The 14,152-nt window shown below is 40.9% G+C and overlaps 1 protein-coding gene across 2 annotated transcripts in view; it reads left to right on the top strand.

Annotated features, from left to right (window-relative positions):
• The window catches only part of LOC139664339 (NACHT, LRR and PYD domains-containing protein 3-like), a 76,220-nt gene that overhangs the window by 42,957 nt on the left and 19,111 nt on the right, over positions 1-14,152 (top strand). Inside the window, exons 7-10 of one of the 2 annotated variants that reach the window (XM_071543131.1) lie at positions 950-1,123; positions 1,662-1,835; positions 2,039-2,085; positions 7,343-8,308. In XM_071543131.1, the coding sequence (XP_071399232.1) occupies positions 950-1,123; positions 1,662-1,835; positions 2,039-2,085; positions 7,343-7,881 (934 nt within the window). In that variant the 3' untranslated portion in view covers positions 7,882-8,308. Of the gene's footprint in view, positions 1-949; positions 1,124-1,661; positions 1,836-2,038; positions 2,086-7,342; positions 8,309-14,152 lie in introns of those variants that run through there. The other variant, XM_071543130.1, reaches the window with a different exon arrangement.

The following is a 14,152-nucleotide window of genomic DNA, read 5'->3' on the forward strand; positions in this document are numbered from 1 at the left end:
CAATATCTCAGGACATAAAGAATGTGGAGGCCCCAAATGTTTTTTCAACATTGGTTAGACCTGTGGGCACTTGGAAAAATACTGTGTATAGAGATTCCATTGATTTTGTGTTTTTGTAAAATGAATTCTCAAAGAAAATCAGTTTTCGTTTTTTCTTGTTTTGTGATTTATGGCACTATGGCTGTGATAAACTGCAGAAAAAAAACATTTTTGAGTGTCTTGTTGGATCTAGCCAAGATTCTGCTGATTCCATATTTGCAGCACTTGCAGTATATATATTGTATATAATATATATATTGTATATTGTATATTGCAGTGAGAAATGAGCCCACAGTGAGTAAAAATGTGAAGGGAGCAAATTGCTTGGTTTTCAGATTAATAGAGAGAAGCGTTCAAAATGGATTTCTGAACAAGATATTTTGGGTAATATTTGGTCCATGAATTAAGTACAGTATTGGTGAAAACCTTTCATCAGACTCAATCTCAGTAAATCCTGCACACTGACATCTATTTTTTTTATAAAATCACTTTTATTAAAACAATTGTGAAGTTCTAAAAAATGTATGACAAGAAAAACTTGAGATGATATTGACTCGCAGTTTAAATGATGATTGCAATTAGATTTTTTGTCAATATCGTTCAGCCCTATAACATAGCATAGACCATTTGGTGGATGTATTGATCCAAATCACCTTGCAGCACCATGTGTGAATACAGTTTTAACATGGGTGAACCCAGTGGGAATCAAACCAGCATCTCTGGCATTGTTAGTGCTGCACTCAGTTCAATGAACTACAGCACCATGCAAACAACACTGTGAACTCTGCTTTTAGATAAGGGAAACATCAATCAACATTATTAGCAGTAATTATTTGAAAGAAAAATCACGGACAACATTGACATTAAAATATAAGAGAATAATATTTTCATATGTTTTCATGTCCTTCAGGCTGACTGACTGTCAGCTGTCAGAGAGAAGCTGTGAAGCTCTGGCCTCAGTTCTCAGCTCCCAGTCCTCTAGTCTGAGAGAGCTGGACCTGAGTAACAACGACCTGCAGGATTCAGGAGTGAAGCTGCTCTCTGCTGGACTGGGGAGTCCACACTGTAGACTGGAGACTCTCAGGTCAGGATTCCTCAACCTGGTCAACACATGACCATTTAAATCCTGCTTTACTTACAGAGTAACATCAGTGAATAGATTCCTAACCCGTGGAGGATTTTCTCTGCTCTTATTATTGTGGTAACAACCTTTCACTGTACTTTCTGTTCCCTATGAACTGTTTTCTGCTTTCTATCAGGATATTTCATTATTTCCCTCCTTCCTGTCTCTGTTGTTGAGACCTAAAATACCAAAAAGGATTTTTAAGATTCTGCAGCAAACTGATCCAAGAACTGCCAAACTGACCAAACTGATTTATCTAACATGCATCTTGTTTTAAACAGAAAGTTTACACTGAGAACTTGGCTCTCTTTTCCAGAAAACCAGAAAACTGTTATGTAGAAAAGCAGGCAAAAGTAATTAACTGAGTGAGTGTGTGTGTGTGTGTGTGCGTGCGTCTTTGTGTGTGTGTGTGTGCGTGTGTGCGTGTGTGTGTGTGTGTGTGTGTGTGTGTGTGTGTGTGTGTGTGTGTGTGTGTGTGTGTGTGTGTGTGTGTGTGCAGACTGTCAGGCTGTCTGCTCACAGAGGAAGGCTGTGCTTCTCTGGTCTCAGCTCTGAGCTCCAACCCCTCCCATCTGAGAGAGCTGGACCTGAGCTACAATCATCCAGGAGCCTCAGGAGTGAAGCTGCTCTCTGCTGGACTGGAGGATCCACTCTGGAGACTGGACTCTCTCAGGTATGGAGAGGCAACGTCTGCTAGAAGGCTGAGAGTCACACACATTTTCTCTGTCACACTGAGAAGATGAGGAATATTGATTAATGTCTAACAGCAGTTATGACTGATGCTGTATGGAAACTCATTCATATTGAAGGTTATTAAATGTCCATGTTTCCATCATCAAAGAGAATCTGCTGGTCTGACTTTGTTTATTCCCCCAGTGTGGACCATGGTGGAGAGCAGAGGTTGAAACCAGGTGTGAGGAAATGTAAGTGTGTATTTAGTTTGATTCATGAAAACAAAGCAACACACATTCAACTATTTAGATAGACAGTCCATTCACACAGCAGCATGTGATGTCCATTCATTCACATCCTACTGTGAATGAAGATGATGACATCATGTGGGACTTTCTAAAAAGCTTGATGTGAAAGCGGCTTAACGAGGCAAAAAAATATTTAACATTGATGAAAATATTAGATTTTTTTCCCCCAGGTATACGGCACCATAAGAACTAGCAATGATGATAAGAAAAAGAAAATTTACATAAATTAGATTTTTTTAATGAATTAATATAGTGAAAAAATGCCAAAAGAATGTCTAGAAAAGATAGGGAAACATTTTTTTAAAAATCTTCAAATCATAAATCATATATCATACATCAGCAGGAGATACTGTGGTGAAATTTAGATTTTAGGTGATTAAGCCACATTAAGCTGTCATATTTAATGGTTTAGGTCAATTTACCACATTATTATTTAAATACAAGTATTCTGCTTTATACCCAGTGTTTTCCTTTTGATGGTAGTGGATAATTAGGATAAGGTGTTGGTGCTGTTAAATTAGTCTTTTTACAATTACAATTACAATTACAATTTCCCATTTGGCAGATACTTTTATCCAAAGCGACGTACACACGAGATTTTAATACAACACAAGCAAGGTTCTAGTCAGGAGAGAACAACAAGAGTAAGTGCTATAAAGCTAAGTTCTGGTCCAACAGGACATAGGTGCTACGAGGCAGTGCTACAAGGCAGTGCTATGAGGCAATGCATAGAGTGCATAGAGGCAGATAAAGATACGTTTTTTTTCTTTCTTTCTTTTTTTTTTTTTTTTGGTTGGTTTGGTTACACGGTCCATTAGGTGAGAAGGTGTTCACTAAAGAGCTGGGTCTTTAGCCTTTTCTTAAAGGTTGAGAGGGACTCTGCGGATCGAATGGAGTTTGGTAACTCATTCCACCACCGGGGAACCACAGAAGAGAAGAGTCTAGCTAGAGACTTCGGGCCTTGCTGTGGTGGCAGCATCAGGCGCCGCTCCTTGGCAAAGCGTAGTGAGCGGGAGGGAGCATAGACCTGAATGAGGGAGTTCAGGTAGGTCGGAGCCGTTTTGGTTATTGTTTTGTAGGCGAGCATCAAGGACTTGAACTTGATGCGGGCAGAAACTGGGAGCCAGTGGAGGGAGATGAACAGCGGAGTGACATGTGCTCTTTTGGGCTGGTTGAAGACCAGACGCGCCGCCGTGTTCTGGATCATCTGCAGAGGTTTGAACGTACATGCCGGGAGCCCTGCCAGTAAGGAGTTGCAGTAGTCAAGGCGTGATATTACAAGAGCCTGTACCAGGAGTTGTGCTGCATGCTCAGACAGGTAGGGTCTGATCTTTCTTGACAAGTTAAGCTGAAGGTGGCGTTCCTTCATCCAAGCTGAGATATCGGCGAGGCATGCCGATATCCGTGCCAAGACTGTGGGGTCGTCTGGCGGGAACGATAGGAGGAGCTGGGTATCGTCAGCATATGAATGGTATGAGAAGCCATGTGAGCAGATGACTGCACCAAGTGAGGTGGTCTATATTGAAAAAAGAAGGGGTCCAAGCACTGACCCTTGAGGTACCCCTGTGGACAAGCAGTGGGATTTAGACACTTCCCCTCTCCAAGACACTCTAAAGGATCTCCCTGAGAGGTAGGACTCAAACCAGCAGAGAGCAGATCCTGAGAAGCCAAGCTCAGCGAGTGTGGAGAGGAGGATTTGGTGGTTAACCGTGTCAAAGGCAGCCGATAGGTCAAGTAGCAGTAGAACAGAGGACTAGCCGGCAGCTCTAGCTGATCACAGTGTTTCCACTACAGACAAGAGCGCAGTCTCGGTAGAGTGTCCACATTTGAAGCCAGACTGGTTAGGATCATACAGGTTGTTCTCAGAAAGGAATTCAGAGACTTGATTAAAGACTGCACGCTCAAGTGTCTTGGAAATGAAGGTGAGTAGTGAAACCGGCCTGTAACTTTCAACCTGAGATGGGCTGAGTGTAGGTTTCTTTAGCAGCGGGGTAACCTGCGCTTGCTTAAAAGCAGTGGGGAACACACCCGTTGTAAGTGAGGAGTTGATGATGTGCGTGACTGCAGGGATAAGTGTGGGCGAAATGGCCTGCAGGAGGTTGGAGGGTATGGGGTCCAACAGACAGGTAGTGGGACGAGAGTCAAGCAGAAGTTTGGAGACTTGCTCCTCAGTGAGATGGGAAAAAGACAGGAGTGAGGTCCTGTTAGCTGGCGGCAGCATATTGAGTTGGTCAGGCTCAGAGAACTGATTACTGATGGTAGAAACCTTATCAGTAAAGAAGGATGTCAGCCTTACCCATGCAGTTTCCATCAAGCTGGTTTAAGGAGTTAAAATCTTTGTTCTCATACTTCTTGTGGTGTAATAAGAAACCTAAAATAAGCCTAAATAGACTTTTAATGCCAAGACATAAGGGTGGTCTGGCTGTGCCAGACATTTACCAATATTATTTATCTTATAACGCCAGATATCCTATCGCATGGGGTTATGGTAACCCTAATGTAATAGGCAGTTGGGAATGGCTGGAGGGACAAATTATTGCTAATCTTAACAACAAGGTATCTTTGGCATCTTTGTGGTTTTATCCAAATCCTCCTGCAGAACTTGATAATCCAATTATCAATTTCTCTTGTAGAATTGTTAAATGATTCCATAAAAGGTTAAAAATTACTGGAACCTCTCTCCCATCTTTCCCTTTTTGGCACAATCCTTTATTTTCAGCAGGAGGCAAACCATTACTCAACACCAGGTGGCAGAATTCTAACATTAAGTGTCTGGGAGATATAATCAGTGATAGGAAAATAGTTTCATATAGTAATCTAAAGGAAAAGTATACCCCCCCCCCCCCCCTCATATTCCTTTGTTTGCTTTTGTGCACATATGTTGTTCCGCGTTTTTTGGGGGGGGGGGGTGTTTTGGTATGTCATTTGTGTTTGCATTGTGTATGTAATGTATGTGTTTAATGTCCAGCCTGTAATATAAAAGGAAAAATTATTAAATAAAAAAATAAAAAATTTGGGCTTATTTAGTCTATTGCTTGAGAATTTCTGTCATGTAAGCATGGTATTGCTAATGTAGCCAAACTATTAAAAAAATGCAAACATTCAAAAAAAAAAATCAGTAAAGAAGGATGTGAAGAGGTCAGCCGTGAGCAAACTTGAGGGTGGAGGTGGTGGAGGGTTGATGAGTGAATTAAAAGCTGAAAATAATTTCCGAGCATCTTTGGCGCTGCTGATTTTCTCCTGATAGTAAGTGGTCTTGGCACTTTTTAGATGGGAGGAGAACGACGATAAGAGAGCTTGATTGTCACTGAGGTCAGTCGGGTCTCTGGATTTGCGTCATTTTCTCTCAGCTGCTCTGAGCCCCGCCCGTCGGTCTCTGATGACACCGGTGAGCCATGGACTAGTGGGGGTTTTACGGGCAGAGATTGTCTAGAGAGGCGGCTAGCGAGGAGTGTCTGTAGCCTCATTGACATGGAGTGAGGAGAACTCTTTATGAGGGGGCATGGTAGCCAAGACCTCATTGGAGAGCTGAGCTGGTGTGAGGGACCAGAGGTTCCGTCTGAAGGAGACCATTTGCGGCGGAACGTGAGGATGTTCCGGTAAGGAAACTGTGAATTGAATAAAGAAGTGGTCTGACAGATGTAAGGGTGTGACAGGCAGATTTGCTGTGGATCAGTTTCGCATCACAATCCGATCGAGTGTATTGCCCGCTTTGTGTATGGGAGCGGTGGAGACCAGTTTGAGGTCAAATGAGGACAGGAGTGAAAGGAAGTCAGCCGCTTGGGGTTTGTCAAGATGGATATTCATGTTCCTCATGACAATCAGTGGGGTGCCATCTTCAGGAATGGCTGAGAGTAGTATGTCCAGTTCAACAACAAAGTGCCCCAGTAGCCCTGGTGGGTGATATATGATAACCACAAATAGTTTGACAGGAGTGGTAACCATGATTGCATGGTATTCAAAGGATGAGTTATTGCTTAGAGGAGAAAGCTTAGTGAATTTCCAGTCTTTGGAAATGATTGCACCCGTGCCACCTCCACGCCCAACGGAACGAGGTGTGTGGGAGAAAGTAGAGTCAGCTGAAAGCGCAGCTGGTGTGGCTGTGTTCTCTGGACGGATCCAGGTTTCGGTCAGGGCCAGTACCTGAATGTCAGATAGGTTTGCAAGTGCTTGTATGAATTCTGTTTTGTTTACAGCAGACTGACAATTCCATAAGCCAAAGGAAAAAGCGGAGGAAGTAGCTGAGGCTTTTCTGAGAGAGTAGTGGTTCTCAGGATTGCGCTGTCTTTTATGACTGATGCGCTTTTTTTCGGTTGCCCTGGATGACAGGGATATATTGATAGCACATGGTGAGTGAGAAGGCAGGCCAAGAGAGTAAATAAGAGTAGCTTATCTGTGTCCTTGCTCAGTGAACTCGCACAGGTAGACTCAAAGGTCTTTACCCAATTAGGTCTTGCACAGGTAGACTCGAAGGTCTTTACCCAATTAGGTCTTGCACAGGTAGACTCGAAGGTCTTTACCCAATTAGGTCTTCACACAAGAAGGACTGACATACAAGGGCTGACGCTACAGCGCAGCTTACATGTTTAAATACCAGGAAATGCCACAGCTGTGCCCATTCACAGCTCGTTACCAGGGCTGAACCTGAACCAATCTCTCTTTTTAAGAGTTTAGTGAAAATCCCGCCCCTTTCAGATTTCCACAACAAAGCAACAGATAGAGGGCGTGACGCGCGTCAGCTGACCCACCTATCGAAACTCATCAGAGAGTGAAACCACAGCCTAAGTCCAAATCTAACCCAGAAACAAAGATTCAAAACACTTACTGACCGACTGCTGTTTCCTATGTCCTATATCCGAGCTTGTTTTTAATTATGTGTATGCATGTATGTGTGTGTGTGTGTATATATGTATAATGTATCTATATTATGATTACTGTTATGTATTCATTTTTTTTTTTTTTATTAATTCCTGTTATCATTAGTCTCTTTTCATCATATTTTCCTAATTGTTAAACCTCATGTAAGCCACAGCAGAGGTTGGTTGCCTTTTCTTGTAATTTAAATCAATAAATGAATATAAAGTATTCACAAAAATTAAACTGTTCAATAATTAGTGAAGTTATTAATAAAATAACAATAAACACAACAGGTGTATTAGATGATAAACTGCTGCTGTATTGTGTCTTGTTCTCTCATCAGATGCCTGTGAACTCACACTGGACCCAAACACAGCACACAGAAAGCTCTTCCTGTCTGAAGACAACAGAACGGTGACAGAGGTGAGAGAGGAGCAGCCATATCCTGATCACCCAGAGAGATTTGACTACTGGGAACAGCTGCTGTGTAGAAATGGTCTGACTGGTCGCTGTTACTGGGAGGTCGAGAGGGAAGGAGAGGCTTATATAGGAGTGACTTACAGAGGAATCGGAAGGAGAGGAAGGGGTGAAGACTGCTGGCTTGGATGGAATGAAAAGTCCTGGAGTCTGTACTGCTTTGGTAAGAGTTACTCTGCCCGGCACAATAACAGAGAAACAGCCATACCTCCCCTCTCCCCCTCTGTCTCAAACAGAGTAGCAGTGTATCTGGACTGGCCTGCTGGCTCTCTGTCCTTCTACAGAGTTTCCTCTGACACACTGATCCACATCCACACCTTCCACTCCACATTCACTGAACCACTCTATCCTGGGTTTGGGTTGTGGTCTGGGTCGTTTGGTTCCTCAGTGTCTCTTTTCAGATAGAGGAAGGAGAGAGAAACACTCACACAAGACAGCTGCTGAGATGATAGTTCACTCTGTACAGGACCACACACACACACACACACTTCCATCTTAATGTAGGAATATTACAGTTTGTATTTCCATATAGATTTATGAGTCATTTTACTGTAAAGAACACATTAATCAATCACTGTCAGCAGAATGTTTTCTATATTCAGGGAAACTGAACAGGGTTTTAACACGACTCAGGTACTGGAACATGAATATTTTATTTGGAAAATGAAATGAATGAAATATGAAACCAGACAGAATCAAGTTGTTGTTTATGATGACAGGTTAAAATATCTTTCTTTTGGGTCTTTGTTATATTTGGTAATGTATTAATCTTATCATTCCCAGCTTAACATTTTTATGTTTTCTATAATTGTTTCCCAGAATTAAAGGTTAAACACTGTTTTAGTAACTTCTTTTCAAACGTGTTTTGTTATAAATTTGTTCTAAAATAAACCATTATATGACTCTGTTGTTGTCTATGTTGTGAGTCTCATGATCAAGGAAAATATAATCTTTGTCATCGCTTATTTACTTTGCTAAACTGAAGCAAGATGTCAGAGACAACTGTGACGGCCATCCTGCTCTGTCTGTCTGTTGTCCGAGTCTCTCCTTAGGTCCCTGGTAGGCGGGGTGACCTGGCCAGTCTCCCAGGGGTATTTAAGACCAGACCGTCCTCTCCCCAGGCAACATGTTTTGTTTTGGGTTGCCTCTGCCATTGCGTTAACTTTTAGGTTACACCTTTTCACACTACACCTCTCACACACCCACTCACTGACACTACTGACTGTACTGATTCACACGTCTCATGAGTTTGGTCTGGGTTTGTTGTTATTTTGTTCATTTGTTAACTTTCTTCTTTAAAACCGTGCATCTCCCTTTCTTGTCATGGCTTATGAGCTGGGTCATGACACAATCAACTGCACATATTTATGGTAAGCATGTCGAATTATGAAGTAAAAAAATCTATATAGATACTCCGCTCACACTGTGTGTGTGTGTGTGTGTGTGTGTGTGTGCAACCCAGTCGCCAGAATAAAATGTTGGCATTTTACGTTTCTGCAATGATTTTAGCCGGCTTTCACTCCAAAGCCCAGCACACTCGTTGCCATAACGACGGTAGCCCGGACAGATTTGACAGTGACACAGCGCGTAGCAAAGCTCGTTGATTTCAACGAGGCACCGTTATTTGACACGATTCATTAATTTATTATTATTCATATTGCACGTCCAAAGGAAATGCAGTCAAACCTGTAGCCTGTCTCAAGATCCAATCATTCACTTATTCGTCATACCCATTTATATAGGCTACAGTTAGAGATGCACCGATCGATCGGCCGGTGACCGGAATCGGCTGGTTTTCAGCTGATCGGCCATGACCGGTGACCGGCTGATCAGTCTCGTATATCCGATTCTGTGCCGGTCAAATTTAAGACAACGGTAAAAACTCCGCTGTAATTAAGCAATATTACACGAGAGGGTGTGCGTTACCGTGATGCTTACGGACCTGCTTAAGGTCCTGACCGCATCACTGTCGTGCCAATAATGACGGTAAAGCTCACCCTCGAGTGTAATATTGCGATTATACAACAGTTACCAACAAAATAAAAGATACAAACAAAATGTATTCATATTGTGGGGCAATTCGCTCTCAAAATAAAAAACGTTTTGCTAGTGTTATCTCCGTTTCCCTGGAAATACATGGGATCTGACTAATAACTGGAAAACAATCAGTCACGTCAGTAGACTCCTATGTAATGGAACCTAGTTTACTACTCCAGCAAGTAGGCGGAGCCTTAGTAACGACCTAGCAACAGAGACGATTTCTAGTCCCTGTTGAGTCAGCCAGCCAACTTGAGCTAATGCTTTCTAGAGATCGCGGGATACATATAAACACAAAACTGCCTCGCTAGCTCAATCTTGTTGTAACTAAGATATCTGCTGAAAAAAATTATTTTTCCATGGACAGATTTAGCTACTATGTCCGCGAACTTCACATGTATTTTTAAGCTAGTAGCGCCGTGTCACCGACTCACCGGCACAGCTGATGGATGGCAGAGCGTCTGGTAACATCAAGGCTGAACAGAGTTAGCGTAGCGTTATATTTAAATATATTGTATGATAATATGGCGGAGTAATATTTAGTGATGAGCACGGCTAGGTGTGCTGTCATGCTGATTTGATCACGTTCTAAATGTCTAGTTGACCAATCAGATCGCTTGGTCGGAACTACCTGTTGTATAATAGTCCATAATAATAATAGTCCTTGTTATATAGATCTGTTGCACCTGTTTTCTTTCGGGAAAGTATAAAGTGGGATATACTGCAATTCATTTTCATTTGGATTTTATTTGTTCAAAAAAGCTCTGTCCAGTAACCTGGAGCACTTTTTTATTTTGAGATTTGCTTGAGTGAGAGTGAGAGAAGGTCCTGTAACCTGGTGCAGTTTTGGAGAAAATGTAAGTTATTAATAGTCAATGTTTTATTATGAACATACAATTGAATTTTAATTTTCCATTAAAGAAAAGTTACAAAAATGTTTGTGTGTGCTGTCAATTATAGTTCTTAGAAAGAAAATCGGAATCGGCCAAAATCGGAATCGGCAGGTCAGACTTTTAAAAAATCGGAAATCGGAATCGGCCAAGAAAATTGCAATCGGTGCATCTCTAGCTACAGTCAATAATAAAGTGTACTTACTTCTTCTTCTTCTTCTTCAATGGTCATACCCCAGCGCCAGACAGAACAGCACCTCTCCGTGTGCTGTGAGAGGACTACAGTCTAGCTTTTTATATGACAATTAAATGTATTTTCAATAAAATGTTTTTGAGTGGAATGAAAAATAAAGAAATGGCGTTCTGCCGTACTATTCAGCTCATGTCTTGGCTGTCTCTTGAATTCTGATCTCATTCAGCTGTAAAGGATTAGTTGTAAACAGATTGACAGGTAGCTACAGTGTGTATTGATTATTTCTGTTGTTGAGTGCAATGATCATGGCAAGCTGCATATTTATAAGGAATAGAGAACCAGATTAATAGTTCTTTCATTTATGAAGATGGAATATGGAATCTATTTCAATTATCTCAATTATCAACCATACTATTGAGTGTGTGAGACAGACGGAAGAGTCTAGCATGCTCTTTCGTTTGGATCGTTGGATGATTCATTCATTTTATATATTGGGCCTTCAAAGTGCTCTCTGAAACTAGGCCTGGGATGGCTTGTGTCCCTGAAATGAGAAAATTCAAACTTTGTCATAGAGCTAAACTAAATACATCGTTGGAAAAGTCTCGACCTGGAGAGTAACATATGTCAGTATGAAGATTCTACATGGCTCCTGCTTTGAAATACTGTCCTTTGAACCTTGACCTCGGTGTATGTTTGAAGGCTTATAAATCAGCAACAAAAGGGGTTACAGACATGGGACCAACTGTTATAGAGAGCTCTTCACCTCAGCTCTCATGTGAGTATAGTCAACAACTGGGGGCGCTGTCAAATATGGGTAAAATATGGTTAAAATTAATTTTCACCCATTTAACAATTAGATATTTAAAATCTGATTACACAAATGTGTTTACCATCCCCTTAAACTCCTCACTGTACTCTCAACTCAGTATTTACAACTTCCAATTCTAGGAAAAACACTAATATTTTTTAAAAACTACAATTCCGGGGCGCTCTGGTGGCTCACCAAGTAGGGCGCGTACCATTTGACTCAGGCCTTCCCGCAGCGACCCGGGTTCGAATCCGACCCATGGTCCTTTGCTGCATGTCCTCCCCTCGCTCTCTCTCCCATACCTTCCTGTCTCTCTCTCACTATATCTCTCAAATAAAGCATAAAATGCCAAAATAAATCTTTAAAAAAAAAACAAAAAAACTACAATTCCCTAGAGCCGCGCCATGCAGCTTGTTACAAATCGCCACCACAGTTGTAGTTCTTCCGGTTTGCAAAGTACGGTTGTAAGTAGGTTCGTAAAAAGATAAATCTACTGAATATATCAAATATCTAATACAGCCAAACTAGTAATTGCACTGCATCTAGATGATCTATGTTAAGAAAAAGTAAAGATGTTGGTTTATTTCAGATATTTTAGCCAAAACAGGAGTCGAACGCACCAAGTCCGCCCACAACAGCCGTTCCGTGAGCCACATCATCCAACGATCTGTATGTGTGTGTGTGTGTTTGACTCCTGTTTTGGCTAAAATATCTGAAATAAACCAACATCTTTACTTTTTTTTAACATAGATCATCTAGATGCAGTGTAATTACGATTTTCGGCTGTATTAGATATTTGATATATTCAGTAGATATATCTTTTATATCTTTTTTTCATAGTAGTTCGCTGAGGATCATGGGTAGGCTAATGTAGCCTTCCGCTATCGTCCAAAACTGACAAAAAAAACCCTTGATTTCTCAGAATCGAAGGTGAAATAATTAAAACGGATGGCCATAACATTAACCTATCGTATTATTGAGTTATCAAGGACACTTTCGTGTTTTTGTGTTGAGAAATGTTAAAGATATCATAGGAGACCGGGTTGAAAGAGCATGCTATACTCTTCCGTCTGTCTCACACACTCAATAGTATGATTGATAATTGAGATAATTGAAATAGATTCCATATTCCATTTTCATAAATGAAAGAACTATTAATCTGGTTCTCTATTCCTAAATATGCAGCTTGCCATGATCATTGCACTCAACAACAGAAATAGTCAATACACACTGTAGCTACCTGTCAATCTGTTTACAACTAATTCCTTTACAGCTGAATGAGATCAGAATTCAAGAGACAGCCAAGACACGAGCTGAATAGCACGGCAGAACGCCATTTCTTTATTTTTCATTCCACTCAAATACATTTTATTGAAAATGTACATTTAATTGTCATATAAAAAGCTAGACTGTAGTCCTCTCACGGCACTCGGGAACCAAAAACCAATCATATCGGGGGTTGTTAAGAATATTGTGTTCATATTTCGTAAAGGAAATATGCGTGCATGTCACAGAAAATTAAATTATGGCCATAGGCCGTAAACAAGCGCATATACGAGAACTGGGCGATTCCGAACAAAAATGTGTCTCATTGTTCCACATGCTTGAAATATGTGGTGTGTAATAAAATATATAATTTATGTCATTTCATAACCAGAAAATGCTTATTATAGCCTACCCTCATTCTATTTCCTCAAAACGCCAAAAGCACCTCAAAAGCACCGCGAGCGGTTAAGACACTATAACGTTGATATACACGTATCTAGAAATGTTGATATGAAACATATTTTTGGTTCAGAAACATTGAGATTCGGTTGAGATTCTACGTGGTTTGCAGAAACGTAAAATGCCAACATTTTATTCTGGCGACTGGGTTGGTTCTAGTCTTTGTCTGCAGAGACCTGCCAGTTAAAACACTGAGCCGGTGACTTGGCTTTGTGTGGTGGGACTGTCTTTTTGTTGTTTATAAGAAAAAATGATCCCTGACATCAATATATCGTTGCTGTCCGATGAAAACCACGTATCTCCAAAAATCTATTTTTTCAGGAGCGTGAAAAAACTGTTTTTCTCAGAAACTAACTTAACTTAAATAAACCTAAACACTGTCATTAGACACATTTAGCACCACAAATGAAAATCTATTTTTACACAGTCATCAGTGAACCGTTTAACATTTTAAATGGACTTATGTGGTTTGTTGTGAGCGAAAGTGGACATACGCGAGCCTCCAGTCTCCTGTTTATGTCCGACGTCAATTGACGTGCGTGCGTAATGTAGCGTTCTGGAGAAACAGAGAAATTACCAGGAGTCCAGAAGGATAGCTTTGGATAAATAATGTTAAGTTTTGAGCCAAGGATAGACGATAAGCTCTGTGATTTATCATCATTGTGTTTCAGCTGACAGCAGGTCAGCTGATCAACTGTCAATAAATCACAGAGCTCACATTGACAATAAAGCTCTGTGATTTCCTTAATTGGCTCAAACGTAACGTTATTTATCCAAAGCTATCCCTCTGAACTCCTAGCATAATTTCTCTGTTTCTCCAGAACACTAGGCTACACAAGTTACTACCAAAAAAAAAAAAAACCTACCTTTTGGCCAAAACGCATCCGTAGGCTATTACAGTAAGATGCTTTGATAAAAGAAACTGCAGTGTTTGCCTCCTAACGTTACCGGTAGTCTCTAATCAACGGCACACCTTCTGATGCTAAATAATGAGCTATTGCATGTTTTAAAAATCATGTACAA

The sequence above is a fragment of the Centroberyx affinis genome, unplaced genomic scaffold (assembly GCF_046629955.1).
Source record: "Centroberyx affinis isolate AG114_WGS23_722 - 3 ecotype Tasmania unplaced genomic scaffold, CSIRO-AGI_Caff_v1 ptg004233l_1, whole genome shotgun sequence".
In the NCBI taxonomy this organism is placed as follows: Eukaryota; Metazoa; Chordata; class Actinopteri; order Beryciformes; family Berycidae; genus Centroberyx; species Centroberyx affinis.